This window comes from Pelodiscus sinensis, chromosome 4 (genome assembly GCF_052426305.1).
Source record: "Pelodiscus sinensis isolate ZL-2025 chromosome 4, ASM5242630v1, whole genome shotgun sequence".
In the NCBI taxonomy this organism is placed as follows: domain Eukaryota; kingdom Metazoa; phylum Chordata; order Testudines; family Trionychidae; genus Pelodiscus; species Pelodiscus sinensis.
This window is the reverse complement of record NC_143055.1, coordinates 127381936-127399094: the sequence shown is the minus strand read 5'-3', so window position 1 is coordinate 127399094 and position 17159 is coordinate 127381936. Positions and strand designations below refer to the sequence as shown.

The 17159-nt window shown below is 45.1% G+C and overlaps 1 protein-coding gene across 2 annotated transcripts in view; it reads left to right on the top strand.

The window, feature by feature from the left end:
• The window catches only part of FRAS1 (Fraser extracellular matrix complex subunit 1), a 294040-nt gene that overhangs the window by 262915 nt on the left and 13966 nt on the right, over positions 1–17159 (top strand). For both annotated transcript variants that reach the window (XM_075929458.2, XM_014578940.4), the window contains exons 61-69: positions 1542–1729; positions 3439–3714; positions 5036–5268; positions 6116–6276; positions 7581–7795; positions 10992–11142; positions 12773–12880; positions 14215–14374; positions 16489–16605. In XM_075929458.2, coding sequence (XP_075785573.2) covers positions 1542–1729; positions 3439–3714; positions 5036–5268; positions 6116–6276; positions 7581–7795; positions 10992–11142; positions 12773–12880; positions 14215–14374; positions 16489–16605 — 1609 coding nt within the window. The remainder of the gene's footprint in view (positions 1–1541; positions 1730–3438; positions 3715–5035; positions 5269–6115; positions 6277–7580; positions 7796–10991; positions 11143–12772; positions 12881–14214; positions 14375–16488; positions 16606–17159) is intronic.

Sequence of the window (17159 nt, the reverse complement as noted above, 5' to 3'; positions counted from 1 at the left end):
GGGCTATGAGAGGGAGTCTGGGGGTGGGAGGGAGTTCGGACCTGGGGCAGGGGGCTCACGATGCAGACTCCGACCTGGCAGCATTACTTAACGGGGCTCCTATTCAGGTGCACAGCAGGGTTAAGGCAGGCTCCCTCCCTGCCCTAGACCCGTTACACTCCTGGAAGCTGCCGCCGTGTTCAGCCCCCTAAGCTCTGTGGTGTGTACACTGCTTCCGCTCACAGGTGCCACCCTGCAGCTCCGATTGGCCTTTGTTCCCCATCAATGGGAGCTGCAGAGATGGTGCTGGGAGTGGGGGCAGCACACAGAGCTTCCCTGCTTTCCCCTGTGTCTAGGGTCTGCAGGGACATGCCGATGCCCCTGCCAGCAGTGTGGTAACATGCCCTGCTTTTTCTGTTACAAGGGGGGTTATATGTACTCTACAGCCAGACTTATGTCTGGTTAGGGAATTGTTGCAGTACGTTGGCAAGACCACAAAAAGCAGTCAGAGCACCGTCAAACGTGACGTTTTGACAGAGCACGCATGGGGGGATGTCAGGGTTATCGCCCCTGCCCACTTTAGGAGGTTGAGAAAAATAAAAAATTGAAAAATGGTGGAGGTGGGGAGTTGAGACCCCGATGGAGCATAGCATTGCTTTTCTGGGGGTGCCAGGCCACATTCCCCCTCGTGCCCGTCCGCACATGCTCGCAGCAACGTTGATGCAGCCGGAGAGTGAGTGAGCAGGAATTGGTGATTGTAAGGAAACAGAAAGCTGGCCTAGCCTGTGTGACTTAGAACAGGTTGAAAGGCCAGCCCCAAACACAGCACCTTGCATGTTTGGTACCATGGAGTAAGATAATTCTGTGTTTCATACCTTCGCAACACCCTGGCTGGGTGACGAGGGTTTTTTGTAATAAATTATAAACACTCTTCATAAGGATATATAGCCAGGCAGTTGCCATTAAAGTCAGTAGGAATCCCGATTCCAAACCTGTCCTCTGCTAGGGCTGTTATCCTGCTATCGGAAAATGTGACCCGTCTTCCTGCTACAGTGATGAGGTCTGAGAGAGAGGCTGACTAATAAACGAGAGACTGTTGACAGCTGACAGCACAGGCACCTCAAAGAGCTCTGCAGAAACCCCTCAAGATCCTGCAAGATAACTCAAACCAGGCCCCACCGGTCCAACAGCAGGAGCTCTGCATGTCTGAGCTAAAGAGTTAAAACAGAGACACTAGTAACAGGGCTGGGATATATATTGGATCATAGATTTTTATTACAGTCAGCTAATATAAGGCTCTATTAATCCTCATAGAACATCCACTTGTAAGTCTGCCGGGTGAGCAGTTGGACCAGTCGTTTTAGCTGGAGTTTTATTTATGGAATCAGCTCCTGACTGGAACGGCACTAAATCATTCGAGTTCAGATCCAACCCGTAACGTGTATATTATCGTGTTTCAATGATCCTGACCTGAAGTAGCTAGGCAGGGTTTTATGAGAGCTGTTAGGGTAATGTCAGCTGACCCATCAGGCTCTCTGTCTCTCTCATCTGCATTCCTGTAGGGGTGGATCACGTCATGTTTAAGGTGGAGATCATGTCTAACGAAGACCGGGAGTGGCATGAGTCCTTTTCTGTGGTGCTGGGACCAGACGATCCAGTGGAAGCTCTTCTAGGGGATATCAGCTCTGCGGTAGTGACCATTCTGGATCAGGAAGCAGCAGGGAGCCTTATTTTACCTGCCCCTCCCATTGTAAGTAGCAAAACGACCATGTTAGTGGCCTGGCAAAAATCTATGGAAAAGCAGAACATGCAGCGAGGCAACGCCTGTATTTCACTAGAACATTTTATCTTGAATTAATGGCTAGCCTGTTACGCCAAGGTAGCTAATACCTTTTTAAAAGCTATCATGAGACTCCTAAATGCTTGATCCAGGCTACAGACATTTGTGGCTAGGCTGACCCTCTGTTAACATGACCAGTTAACTCAAGGTTAAAACTTCAGTGTAGGTGTAACGCTGGTAGGCGGAACCAGATCTGTGACTTCTGGAGCTTAGAACATGAACCTGTACAGCTTGAGCTAAAAGTCAGCTAGTTCTCAGCTAAGGCTGTAGGGCAAACTTTTTCTCTCTCTCTCTCTGTAAGTGGTCTCAGTGCCACTACGTGGGATAGTACACCACTAACCCAGTAGATGTGTGGGTTAGTAGTCACACATTCCTCTTTGAATACACAGATGCTCAGGGTGAATTGGCATTATGTTCCAGGAGGTGTGGGAGACAGGCAAGACAGTGAATAGGTGAACAGGCTGCTGAAAGTCCACCTCACAGAGGCATGGACACATGCTTTACTGCCATTTAAACCGTGGCAGGACTGAAGTTGCTTATATTAAGGTGAGAGGGGGCTGGAAATAGCCACGCAAAAATGGCAGATAATAAGGAAGTAGCATGAGAAAGTCCCACTTAACTAAGCTAATATCACAAGGTCTGAACCTTTCTTGTGAGCTGGTTACATACAGATGTTTGAGTCTGCTACCACCTCCAAGCTAATGGAGCTGGTCCTTTTGCCTAAGTTGTAGAGGCTTGTGCTTTTAGGCTACGTCTAGGCTGCAAGCCATTTTCGAAAGATACTTTCGAAAGAGCCTCTTTCAAAAAAGGGCATCTAAACTACAACCAAGCTGCTTTTTCGAAAGAGAGCATCCGGGCAGTCTGAATGCTCTCTTTCGAAAAAGCACAGATTGCATTACATAGTGCCTTTTTTCAAAAGAGCACTTTTGAAAAAAGGTGTTATTCCTCGTAAAACGAGGTTTTCCACAGTTGAAAAAACTGCTGCGTTCTTTCGATTTACTTTGAAAAGAACACAGCAGCAGTCTAGACTCGGGAAGTTTTTTCAAAAAAAGGCTACTTTTTTCGGAAAAAACGTGTAGTCTAGACACTCCCTTAGATGCAGGGTTCCTGGATTTGTTTTCCACAAACAAGGAAGTTAGTATAATGGCATTGCTCTTGCTTTAGGCTGGGGACAGTATATGCGCTGATATGTTCCTTATCTGCTTCAGCATCCAAAATAATATCAAATGTCATTATGTTGGTAGCATCCCACTTGCTTTTTACTGCAGAGAGCCTAAATGGCATCTGAGCTGGAAAGCTCAGAGCTGGGCAGATGTAGGACATGGGTATTTTCTCTTTTGAGTGACACAGTTGCAATTCAGCGATTGGAAGTGTTACTTGGTGCAGGATTTAGTATCTTAATAGCATAGGATGCTCCAACACGCCAGTAGCTCTGAGCATTCCTGCTGATTCCATACCCACCTCTCCTTCTCTGCAACCTCGGTGGGATTTATGAAGCAAAATAAATACAGTGCACCAGTCACAAGGTTTGGAAATTGAGGGAACAAGCTGTCCAGCCCCTTGCTTCATGTCGCCTTCCCTCGCTCCCAGGTGATAGCGGTTTTGTTACATTGCTGCAGGTGGTCACCCTGGCAGACTATGACCATGTGGAGGAAGTAACCAAAGAAGGTGTAAAGAAGTCCCCTTCTCCTGGCTACCCATTGATCTGCGTAACACCTTGTGATCCTCACTTCCCCAAGTACTTAGTCATGAAGGAGCGCTGCAATGAGGCCGGGATCAACCAGTCTTCGATACAGTTCAGCTGGGAGGTGGCAACCCCCACTGATGGGAATGGGGCCAGATCACCCTTTGAAATGATTACGGACACTACACCATTCACTAGCATCAACCACATGGTACGTGACGGTGTATAGTACCACAAGAGAGTGTGGACTGTGTATAGCAGTATGGTGAGGGTTGCTTTTTTGAGGTTCTAGATCTTGAAGTATCATTAACTAAGTTAAGTATTGCACATCTGTTTTACACAAACACATACACACGCACCTTCATTGAGAGAACATTAAGATTGCAAAGTCCAGCGCACACACATTAAGATGTGTCATAAGGGTGTCACCTAAAAAGGGTGTCATAAGGAGGAGGGAGAAAACTTGTTCATCTTGGCCTCTGGGGATAGAACAAGAAGCAATGGGCTTAAACTGTAACAAGGGAGGTTTAGGTTGGACATTAGGAAAAAGTTCCTAACTGTCAGGGTGGTCAAACACTGGAATAAATTGCCCAGGAAGGTTGTGGAATCTCCATCTCTAGAAATATTTAAGAGCAGGTTAGATAAATGTCTATCAGGGATGGTCTAGACAGTATTTGGTCCTGCCATGAGGGCAGGGGACTGGACTCGATGACCTCTCGAGGTCCCTTCCAGTAAAACCTTAATTCAGCCTCCTGGTGAGTATGTATTATGTCCCTGATCGATAGGACCTCTGCCTCATACAGCGCATAGGCCCAATGGTGCTCATCGAATGAAAGTGTGTTCAATATTTCGTTTTATTCTGGTTGTTTAATGTGTAGCCCTAGCCCTTATTTACTGCATAGTATTCACACCCTTCTCTCAAGACCATTACTAATTTCCTTGGGCTATGGTTCTCCTCGCAACAGCATGAGAATGCTTCACAAACATGAATGAATTTATTTTCGCAATGCCGCTGTGAAGTGGGAAGGTTGAGTTATCCCCATTTTACCGAAGGAGAATTGAGGGAGAAAGAGATCAAGGTCAGAAAATGTCCACTGTTTATGGGTGCCCAGTTGAGAGCCCTAGAACCTGACATTGACAGTACTTAGTATTATGTGGTAAGTCCCAGGGGACAGGGACCACCTCTTTGTTTTGTGTTTGTACAACACTTAGAACAATGGGGTTCTAGTCTAGCCTAGTGATAGTCCTAGTAATATAAATCAATTTATAATAATACATAACAATATAACACCTCATATATCCAAACACTTACTTTATTGTGGCTGTGAGTCATGAGAATGGGGCCAGATCATCAACCCCTCTAGCATCAACCACATGGTACACGACTAGCACAAGAGGTTGTGGACTGCACGTAACAGTACGGTGTGTGTGGTTTGGGTTTTTTTTGAGGCTCAAGTACCAGTGGAGTGCTCTATGTGTAAAAGACCATGCCATGTACATACATGCAAAACCTCTTCCCTCGTTCCTTCCAGGTGTTGGACAGCATTTACTTCAGCCGGCGGTTCCATGTGCGTTGTGTGGCAAAAGCCGTAGACAAGGCCGGGCATGTGGGGACCCCGCTGAGAAGCAACATAGTTACCATAGGGACCGACAGCGCCATCTGCCATACTCCTGTGGTAGCTGGAACGGCCAGAGGATACCAGGCTCAATCATTCATTGCCACACTGAAGTATCTGGATGTCAAACACAAGGAACATCCCAACAGGTACAAGCCTGGATTCTTTTCTTCCAGGGGCTTAGCAAGTTTAATTCATTTTTTAACATAGACAACAAAAGAACAGAAAAAGATGGATCTGTGTAAGAAATGAGATCTCTTTCGTATATCATGAATTGGATCTCCATGCACTCCTCCTCAAATACTTAATAGTGAAGGGATGGAGGGAGCATTCATGTTATTTCCTCTGGAGTCATGCCTTACTCCTTGGCTGTGTCTAGACTGGCCAGTTTTTCCGGAAAATCAGCCGTTTTTCCGGAAAAACTTGCCAACTGTCTACATTGGCCGCTTGAATTTCCGCAAAAGCACTGACTTCCTACTGTAAGAAATCAGTGCTTTTTGCAGAAATACTATGCTGCTCCCATTCGGGCAAAAGTCTCTTTTGCGCAAAATTTTTGCACAAAAGGGCCAGTGTAGACAGCTGAGATTTGTTTTGCGCAAAAAAGCCCCGATCGTGAAAATGGCGATCGAGGCTTTTTTGCGCAAAAGCGCGTCTAGATTGGCCACGGACGCTTTTCTGCAAAAAGTGCTTTTGCGGAAAAGCATCTGTGCCAATCTAGACACTCTCTTCCGAAAATGCATAAAAGCATTTCCAGAAAATCATGCCAGTCTAGACGTAGCCCTTGAGTTAATAACACTGCAAGTCAGGGGGATTATTTCAAGGAATTAAATGCCACTGAACAACACGAAGAAATTCAGCCCTAAATAAATGTAGCACTAACACACCCAAACTTGTACTATGAGCTGTTGACAAGACCATAGTCCACACAGCACGCAGCTAACATAATATGCACCCCTTTGCATAAACCACTGGCTCTGCTTATTTATTCTGTTCCAGAATCCATATTTCCGTGCAAATTCCCCACCAGGATGGAATGCTGCCTCTCATCTCCACTATGCCGCTGCACAACCTGCATTTCCTTTTATCTGAGTCCATCTACAGACACCAGCATGTCTGCTCGAACCTGGTCTCCATCAGGGACCTGCAGGGCATCTCGGGTAATCTTTAAAGCAAGCTATTGCTTTGTAAATTAAAAAGGAACAGGGACAGAATGTAGGCTCATTAAGTCAAGGGCCTTGCACACTACTGGCCCTAGCTAATGACTTTAATCTCTCTGTTAAAAACCGTGTTTTCCTGCAGCATTTTTCTAGTTGAGGGAGATATATGGGAAGGAATGAATGGAGCAGGTCATTTCACCTTTCCAATGCATCGTCTGTGGCAGGTCTTTCTCAAGATACAGAGTGAGCCTCTGCAGTGTTGTAGCTAGGATGTTATGCACCTGAGGGCAAAGGCAAAATTTGTGCCCCCGGGGCCCTGAACCTGGCGCACGGCTGAGCCTGACACTGGGAGGAGGGCGGGGAGCTTGTACCACGTCTTTCCTCGCCCCCTCCAGTTAAGGGCCAGGCTCCCGCATACACTAGCCTGCCGGTGGAGATGGAGGAGGGTCGGGCTGGGGGCAGAGAGCCGGGGAGAAGGTGCCAGCCATCAACGGCGGGCAGAGGAGGAGCAGGCGAGCTGAGGGATGACAGGGAGAGCGGAGGAGGACTAAATTGGCATCCCCCTAGCATGGCGCCTAGGGGCAATGCCCCCCCCACTCCTCCCTCGCTATGCCACTGAGCCCCTGTGCTTCATTCTGTAGTGTGGCACAGAAAGCAGCAACAGCAAATAAACCATGCAGAAAGGACACCATGAGCCAATGAAAACAAGGGGAAAAAAATCCAAAATGTGTCTTTAAAAATCAATTTAAGCTACTCTGGGACTGCAAACACTAATGTGCATGCCATAATTGTGTTTATTGCATGGTGTCACTATAGAGCAGAGTTAAGGATGTTTGGATGCTCTGTGTATTTTCATACCTTAGCATGTTTGGTTATTTTATAAGTTTAACCTTAGCCCTGAGTTTCTTGGGTTTGTAATGTTTCGTAACATTCCTGTTATGTTTTTACCTTTTGTTATTTATATGGACTCAGCCTCTCCCTCCCCCCCTGGTTTAACATAGCGAAAAATGCCTCTAAGCAGTACTGTAATGAAAATCATCATGCGCTTCAGGGGATAGCCGAGTTAGTCTGTTACAGAAAAAAACAACAAATTGTCTGATAGCACTTTATAGACTAACAAAACATGTAGATGGTATCATGAGCTTTCGTGGGCACAGCCCACTTCTTCAGATGACCAGAGTTATCAAAATCATCATGTTAAAGTATATCTAGTATCACAGCTGAAAATTAAAATATTATGTCCGTACTTAGGACAGAGTTCCTTAATTCACAGAGATATGTCTCCTTTTGTTTCCTGATTCCAGAAGCAGGATTCCTGGATGAAGTGACCTATGACAGCATCATTCTGGGTCCTGGATATGACCGTCCATACCAGTTTGATCCCACCGTGAGAGAACCAAAGACAATCCAGCTCTACAAACACCTCAACCTGAAGAGCTGCATTTGGACCTTTGATGCTTACTATGACATGACAGAGTTAATCGATGTCTGTGGGGGATCTGTAACTGCTGACTTCCAGGTGCGGGTTAATTTTCAAAAGACTTGGGCCCAATCCAGACCTCCTTACTCATGGAGAAGTCCTGTATTCCTAAATATTCACTGTGTTTTCCAGCCAACAGAATCAGTACATATTTGATTCTCCCCTGGCTATTCTTTAAGGTAGAATAGTACATCATGAAATGTACATGGCTGTTTTATTTTGATAAGCAAGGTGTATTATTCCATAGTATGCTAGAAAGTATATTGTAAATGTCATAAGTGTAATAATGTATGAAAAAATCATGACTGTCTCTGCTGTTAACAGTTTTGGACTAGATTCTTAGCTAGTGTAAATCGGCATTGAATACAGGGTCTATCTGTTAATTTGCACCTGCTGAGAATTTTACCCTCTGTGAAGAGTGGAGTGAGATCACAGGAGTTTTTTGAGATTTCTCAGATTTGCACATCAACTCAGTGAGGACTGCCAATGTTCTAGTACTGTGGTGTCCAATTCACTAGCCACATGTGACTATTTGGCCGGTTGTGTGTGGCTAGTTGGCTATAGAAGTAGCCACTGTAGTGGTTACTGCTTCAGAACTAGTTGGACCCCACGGTTCTAGTTTAAAGTAATGGTTTCTATCTATGAGTACTACTGCCCTCTACTGCTTGCAATATGTCTGACCAGTATTATTGTAGTATCTCAGACTGGTTCATGCATTAAACTGTTCGTTCTACTGAATGAGCAAGCAGAGTTGCTCTTTTAATTAATTGAATAGAGACTGAAATCATGATACACAGTGTTTTGTGCAGTTTGCTCACATACACAGTTAGTTAATATAGAGGTGTTATAACAGACACACACCCACAAATGCACTTGGAGTTAGTGTACATTCATATTAAGATAAAGACAGGTTTGCAGAGTCAGTTTTGACTAAGACTAGTGTTTTGGGTGGGTGAGGAACAGCTTTGTAGTTAGTGTTCTTTCAGCAGAACTGGGAGAGGTATTTTTCATTTCTTGGTACTAACCAGTAAAAGGCACATTTGCAAACACATTAATCATAGTGACAATTACTTTTAATTCAACAGGGTTCTTTTTTTTTAAACCAGCAATAATGGTGATGATTCCTGAGCTGTTATCTTTACACTTGCCCATTTCATATATTAAAATCCAGTGATGAGGAGGTCCAGAATGGTTCATAGGCTTTCAGCTGACCCTCTGCACATCACCCAATTTGCCTGCTTTAGACAATTACAATAACATTTTTAGCAGCAATAAATACTGTCCTAACTCTGTTCCCACTTAAGACAATGGGTCAATTACTATTGACTTCCGGGAGAGCAGAGAGAGGCCAACAATGAGCATTTAACAATACTCAGCTTTAATAATTAGACATGCTGCTTATTTCTTTATCATGCAAATCAGGAAAACTATTTGTCTGTTAAACTCTCGAGACAAACCTTTTTTATCAGTACGTATTTTCTTACTTCCTGAAAATCTTTAAAAGGTTCCTAGACAAATTACAATATTTGCTATTTCAAAACATCTGCTGGAATCAATGTTTTGGGTGCTTGAAAAAGCGCTTTCTCCAGTTCCATTTGGGTACATTTACCTCCATGTTATGAATCGGTAAAAAGAAAAATGCCTATTTAACACAACACCAGAATGACAGAGTGTGCATGTACTGTGAGGGGAGAAAAAATGGCTGTGTGTAAAGATAGGTATACTATGATATCTTTACACCTTCCCATTTTGCGTACAGGTTGAACCTCTCTAGTACAGCACCCTCGGGAGCTAACTGGTGCCAAACGAGAGAATTTTCCAAGCTGTGGGAGGTCAATATTGTCTAGCAGCATTGCAAACACTTCAACTGCTTATTGGGCTTTTAGAAGACATGGGGGGTAAATAAGAGACAAATAACCGCACAGAACACTGAGAGCCAGGACTGGTGACTTGTAAACAAACTGCATGGAACCCCTGGGAAACTTTGCCACACCCATGATAAATGGACATCTGGCTATGGCTAACTAAAATCGTGCTGGACCACAGATGTTGCCAGACCAGCGAGTGCCAGACTAGAGAGATTCAACCTGTATTAAAATCCAATTATGAGGAGTCTTGAATGGTTTGTAGGCACACTAGAATTATCTGTGCTCCAAGATGGAGGACTAGACAAGTTTCCCTCCTGCCAACCATATTTGTTCATTAATCAGCAATAATCGTAGAAATGCACCACTGGATGGGACCTCAGAAGTCCATATAGTCCATCCCCTGCACTGAGGTAGGATTACATATGGTCTAGGACATCCCTGACAGGCGTTTGTCCAACTTGTTCATAAAAACTTCCAGTGACAGAGAATCCCCAACTTCCCTAAATAATTTGTCCCAGTGCTTAACCACCCTTACAGTTAGGAAGTTTTGGGCAATGTTTAGTCTAAATCTCCCTTGCTGCAATTTAAGTCCATTCTTTTTGTCCTTTTCTGCTTGGATAAGGAGAACACCCTTCTCTTTATCACCCTTCTCTTTATAACAACCTTTCATGTTTCTGAAGACTCTTTTCATGTCCCTCCCCCCATCCCCCAGTCCAATTTTTCAGACTAAAACCAGTTTTTTTAATCTTTTCTCAGCGATTATGTTTTCTAGACATTTAATAATTTTTGTTGCTTGTTTCTGGACTTACTCCAATTTGTCCATATCTTTCCTGATATGTGGCACCCAGAACTGGACTCCATGGGCCAGTTGAGTTCTAATCAGCACGGAGAAGAGTGGAAGAATTACTTCTCATGTCTTGCTTACAACACTCCACATCCCAGAATGATGTTTGCTTTTATTGCAGCAGTATTACAGTGCTGATTTATATTTCGTTTGTGGTCCACTATGACCCCTCAGATCCCTTTCTGCAGTCCTCCTTCCTAGGCAGTCATTTCCCATTTTGTATGTGTGCAATTTATATATGATTCTTGGGGGAGTCCTAGACCTTACAGTGCCTTAGAAATAGGGCATCCTCACTTAGTACATGCCATGATTCTCCTTTTAAAAGGAGGAAGCTTAGTATCCATATGGCAGACCCATATCCAGACCCATGGGAGAATTCTATGAATGCTGCTCTGACTTTTTGCTATCTCTGTGGCAGAATCAGAGTGTGCCGGGTTTACGAGTTACAATAAATCTACAGAGCATTGTATCTTTATACCAAAAAATAAATAAATCCATAACCATCTTTTTGTTTGATTGACAGGTGCGAGATTCTGCCCAGTCTTTCCTGACCGTCCATGTCCCTCTCTATGTGTCCTACATTTATGTGACCGCACCAAGAGGCTGGGCTTCTCTCGAACATCACACAGAGATGGAATTTTCTTTCTTCTATGATACTGTTCTCTGGAGAACAGGTAGACTAACACATTTTCCCTCTTTTTTTCAGCAGTTACTACAGTCCTTAGTTGGGCACAACTTGAAGCACATGGGAGTTCTGTCAGAGTTTGGACACATGGGATCAGCCCCTAAAATTGTAAATATTTAGCAAGGGGACTTGCCCTTCACCTTCTGTTAACCAGTGAAACAGCCGTTGCTGAACTGGAGAAATTGTAGCTAGAAAAAAAGCCTAATAAGTGATCTAGCACTTTCACTGTCCTGGCAAGATTGTTTGCTGGGATATACTTTTTAGTGCTTTCTCCAGCTCTCTCTGAAACTATTTAAATGTTGGTGCTTCCGACTGTAACCCACACACCTGCTGGCTAGGGTGTGCTGCCCCCCTGGCGGCACAGACTACGTACAGAGAGAAAGAATGAGTTTCCTCCACAGCCTTAATTCAGGGCCAACTGGCTTTTAGCTCAAGTGGTAGAAACTAAGCTCCAAAGGTCCCAGATTCGGTTCCGCCTGTGGGTGTTACACTACCACAGATCTCACTATTTGGAATTTTTTCCCAATAGTTGGTCCACACTGACTTTTGTTTAATTACTGTCAGCTATAAATTTTGCATGGTGTTTCCTTTTTTGATGAGCACACCAAGGAACCAACACCTACACCTGTATGTGGTCATCTTGTGTGTGAGCCTATGCTTTCTATTTAGTCAAGCTGTCCATATTCCTTGTAATTTCCCCCTCCCCTTGAACCCCGTGCTTGTGGTGAGTAGGGCAAGAATTCTGTTTTGCAAAACATGTTGAGGTTTCAGAATTTGTTTTCATTCTGCATCCGAACAAAGTCAAGACCTTTCTAAAATTTTCACTAAAACTCCATGGGTATGTGTAGACTACATGGCTCCATCAACGCGTCATAGTCAATGAAGCGGGGATTTAAATAATCCCCACTTCATTAAAATAAAAATGGCTGCTGCACTGTGCCGACAATCAGCTGATCTGGCACAGCGCGGCACTCTAGACGTGGATCGGTCGACAAGGGAAGCCTTTGTCAACTGCTCCTCTAAACCTCATTTCACGAGGCATAAGGGAGCGGTCGACAAAGTCTCCCCTTGTCGACCGATCCGCGTCTAGACTGCCGCGATGTGCCAAATCAGCTGATTGTCGGCACAGTGCGGCAGCCATTTTTATTTTAATGAAGCGGGGATTATTTAAATCCCCGCTTTACTGACTATGTCGGATAAACTAGTTTACATGGCTCTGTCGACGGAGCCATGTAGTCTAGACACACCCCATGAGAGCATGTGCCATTGCAATATAGCCATTGTGCTGAATCAAGCTGAGCAGGACTTGAATCTGTGTCTCCCGCATCCTAGGTGAACACTGCTGGACTATAGGCTGTTCTCGACTGCGTGTCTCATTTTGACCAGACAGTCCATCCTAATCAGTTTAGACAAACTGAAATTTTCCAATGAGAAACCTTTCTTTGATAAATTCCCAGTCAGCTGAAGCTGTGAGCCTAGTCCTGCAGCTCTCCCATGAGTAGTCTCACTACTCACATTGAGTAAGAACTGCTGGTGATAGAAATTTGTTTATTGCAAGCAGGTGTTCTAGACAGTCCCCTTGCTAATAAATTCACTTTCTGCTCAATATACCTATGCAGGGATTCAGACAGACAGCGTTCTCTCTGCCAGGCTGCAGATAATAAGGATCTACATCCGAGAGGATGGCCGGCTGGTTATTGAGTTCAAGACCCATGCCAAATTCAGAGGCAAGTGTGTCAGCTTTGACTTAGAACATTATACTAATATGAGCTGGTCTTGAGCACAGTGATGATAATGTACTAGGAATGGTATATGTGGCTGAAGGCAATGCTCACATTCAAAGAATTTACTTTTACTCAAAGGTCAATTTGCTTTGCCGCTGTTACCCTCTTAGCTGGTTGCTGTTTTGTTCATTCCGTTGGTTTATTTGCACCATAATTTACCTGCATTGGGAAGGACCTGTGGTGTTCTGTCCGCCTTAGTCCTTCTTTATTCCTGCCCAGGACAGGCCAGCTGTGCCCTCCGCCTTGCGTGTGTTTCCTTCAGGCACCAGTGCGCTAAGGAACTGAAAACCAGGGCAAGCACAGTTGCATGCCATGTATTGGGGGCTCCCAATGCCAGCAGTGAAAGTGCCAGCAGTAGTGGTGGGCAGCTGTACGGAGTGAAGTTCCTAAACACTAGAGCAGGGCTGGGCAAGATTCAGCCTGGGAGCCGAATCCGGCCCGCCTCACATTTTGACCCATCCCACGGACGGCATCTGGCCTCTTACTATTTATATCCTGCTGCCCGGGCCACCAAATTTCCAGGCAGTGGCTCTGGCAGCAAGATCCTGTCCGGTGACAGTGCTACCCTGGCAGGGGCCAGAGCCGTGAGCCCTTTAAATAGCTGCAGGAACCCCAGGCGGCTGCCAGGCAACATGGTAGTGGTGGGGCCAGGAGCGAGCTCTTTTCTGCATTTTTAGTTCAAAGCCTCTGGCCCCAGATGACTCTAGGGGGAGGCTAGTCTCCAGCCCCGCCCCTTCTGCCCTAAGCCCTGTCCCTTCCGAGGTGGAGCTGGTCGGTGACCATGTTGCAAAATTCATTGTCTCCCCCCATGAAAATTATTGCCCACCCCTGCACTAGAGTTTGCTGGTTGCCATTAGACTTAGCTGCTCTTTGAAGAAGATTAGTTTTCTCATGGCCTTGTCTAGACGAATTACTTTCTGAAATCCTCTGATTGTTACTCTAGCACCAGTGCAGTCCTACCACAGGTAGCAACAGTGGGAACGCTACTGTACATCAGCTGCCAGTGTTTTATCTTTGAGTTGTTTGTAAATCTCAGCTAGGGCAGGCTTGATCCTGACTCTCGCAAGTAGTTGACACTAACCCGAGTTATCTCTCCAAGTTCCTGAGATCCAAGATTAGATCTTTCCATGTTTTGCTTTATTTGAAATGCTTCATGGAACATTAGCTATTCAACTGACCACCTCTCCGGTACCTGACTTCAAGACAAGTTTGCAGGAAGGCTGGAGAAAGGTAAAAATATGTCTCGGTAGGTGACGTATTTGTATTCCTCTGTGCAGGGCATTTTGTGATGGAGCACCACACGCTGCCAGATGTGAAGTCTTTTATAATGACGCCAGACCACCTTGGAGGGATTGAGTTTGATCTGCAGCTTTTGTGGAGTGCGCAGACTTTTGATTCCCCCTATCAGCTGTGGAGGGCAACCAGTTCCTATAACAGGTGAGGAAGTAGGACTGTGAGTATAGCTGGCTTTATCGCTTCCATCATCAGAATGGTGTTCACACATGCCGAGAGAGCCAGCATTAACAGCATCCTGAGCAAAGGGCCCAGTCCAGGCATACTAGCACTTCATTTCACTCTCTGCTGTCGCAACAGCCACTAGTATCAAACTTGATTTTTGTTTATTTCCTGGGTGGCTTTGATAAATCTTGTAACCTGTTGGATCATGCATCAGCAGAAAGGTTCTTTAGGGAATAGGATATATGAATGGAGATCTAAGAAGTGGATGGCAGCAGTCCTGTCTGTCAGGTGTCCTGAAAACACGATTGGGTCTTTTTTTATATGCTCATAAGTTTTTGACTCCTCAAGAGCGTCTCACCTTGGGGTCTGGATAGCTCAGGGGGATTGGTAACAGGATATGGAGTCTTTGGGCCTGATTTTCAGTTGCCCTGCACCTGTGTAGCTCCGGGGTAAATGACTATACAGGGTATAAGGCAAAGGGTTCCATTTACTTCTATGGCAACAGCTGAATTAAGCTGTGGTTGTTGGGCAGCCTCTACTTTTGTTATTATCTGATGGCTCCTCTGTCTTTATCCTCTAGCTATGCTCTGTATCATTTTGTATAAATTACACTTTCCTTTTCTGCAGTCAGTTGCCTCCTTTCTTCGGGGGTCTCCTCTTCTGTTTGATTATCTCAAATTGCAGGCCCTTTACTCAGCCTGTAAAGTAACCTTTCATTCTACAAGTTGGGTGAGGGTGTCAGACCTTTGTTCCAAGGGTGCCAGGTCCGTCCATTGCCAAGCAGCTGGTGGCTGTCCCCTACCGGGGAAACTTGAACCTTCAGCCTCTATCTCTGGAGATAAGTGCTTTATCCACTGCACTGCTGGAGAAGCCCCCCAGCCTCCCTACATTCTGGGCCCCCTTTATCCGTCCTATGTCCCAAGGGTGCATCCATCGCCAAGCTTGGGTTGGGTGATCCCATGTTGGATGGAGGAAGGAGGGGCTCAAACCCTTGACTTCTGTTTTTGGAACCAGGTACCTTACCTAGTGGGCCACTGGAGGAGTTCCTTAACCTCCTTACCTTCAGCGCCCCCCTTCTGTGTCTTATAGAATCATAGAATAATAGGACTGGAAGGGACCTCGAGAGGTCATCGAGTCCAGCCCCCCGCCCTCAAGGCAGGACCAAGCTCCGTCTATGTCCCAAGGGTGCCAGGTCTATCCATTGCCAAGCTCGTGGTGGCTGTCCCCAGGGCTGGAGCTGGCTCCCATATTAAGTATCAGACTCTGGACCTGGGTTAGTAAACACGATCTACCTTTATAGTGGTGCCTAAATGGATCCCCATAACAAGGACTGTTGGCAGCCTGTGTAAAATGGATTCTGCTGAGCAAGCTCAGCAAAAGGGGCTAGAATTGAATGGACTGTGGAAACCTGCACTCTCTCAGAGTTTGAAGATGAGGACAGGAGAAGGCAGCTTTCACTGCTGTAGCTGATGCTGTCTCTGTCCTGTAAGCAAAGGAGGAGCTTAGGGCTGTCAATTCAGTTCCCTTCAAGCGTACTGAATTCATTGTGTGTGTGTGTGGGGGGGGGGGGGGCGGGAGGAGGAATAAAACATCTGTGTAAACAGCCTGGCACTACTGGTAGTGATTTCGTATACTGAGCTTGCACTGAGATTTGCACTTCAAAAGAGGATTTTAATACCCGTGTTTCATAGTTTTAATTAAAATGAAGGCTATCCTTGATACATGTACTTATGCTGTGATCCAGAAATATCTTCCTTCTCTCTGCTTTTCTTGCTGTTCTTTCAGTAATTGATCCCTGGTCTCTCATCCAGCTTTGTTCAGGCACACAGGAAAATAGAGCATCTTTAAACATCATGGACCAAATTCTCATCCCTGCTGTGACTCCACTGGAATTGATGGAGTTACACCTGGCATGAATCTATGGTGGTTCAAAACATTTGTCTTCAGCATCAGACTAGTCCAACATGCATGGATAATCGTTTGTACTAAGGATGCAAAAAGCTATGCAAATGCCCACTTGATAAATGTTTCCAGGCAAGTAAACAACTCCCAGATTAATAATGGTAACCATGGCATCTCATGTCTGTTTCCAGGAAGGACTATTCTGGAGAGTACACAATTTACTTAATCCCTTGTACTGTGCAGCCCACGCAGCCGTGGATCGACCCAGGAGATAAACCATTGGCTTGCACTGCTCATGCCCCAGAAAGGTGAGGAGATGCACTATTTTCTTGTTTTGCTGCTTGCTCAGACCTCAAGGTCTGTGTTCAGAGTTGTTATAAATGAGTTAAGCTCGAGAGAGTGAAGTGTTTGTGGGCTCAGAAATGAAGATTCCTCCAATTAAAGAGAGCAAAGGGTGTGGATATAGGAATGAAGTCTAGTTCTGTTAAGATGTGAATGCAATTGGGGCCCACAGATTTCATAGATATTCAATAAAGCCATGTAGTTATTCAAACAGAATGTGTACAGTGAAATGTGTCCTTGAGGAGGAAGAACAGTGTACACAGCCCTGCAAGCTGAATGGCTTAGATCATCGTGTTTCCTTTGTGCTAGCTTTATAAGGACACCGTTGGCTTGCATCATTTGCATCATTAGCAGGCACTTGACACAAAGCAACAACAATAGGAGAAATGAGAAGCTAGAAAAATCCCTATTGCCCATAGATGCTGGAACTGGGGGTGCTGCTGCATCCCCTAACTTGAAGCAGTTTCTATTATACAGTTTCCATTATCCGTTATAGTTTTGTTCAGTGGCTCTCAGCGCC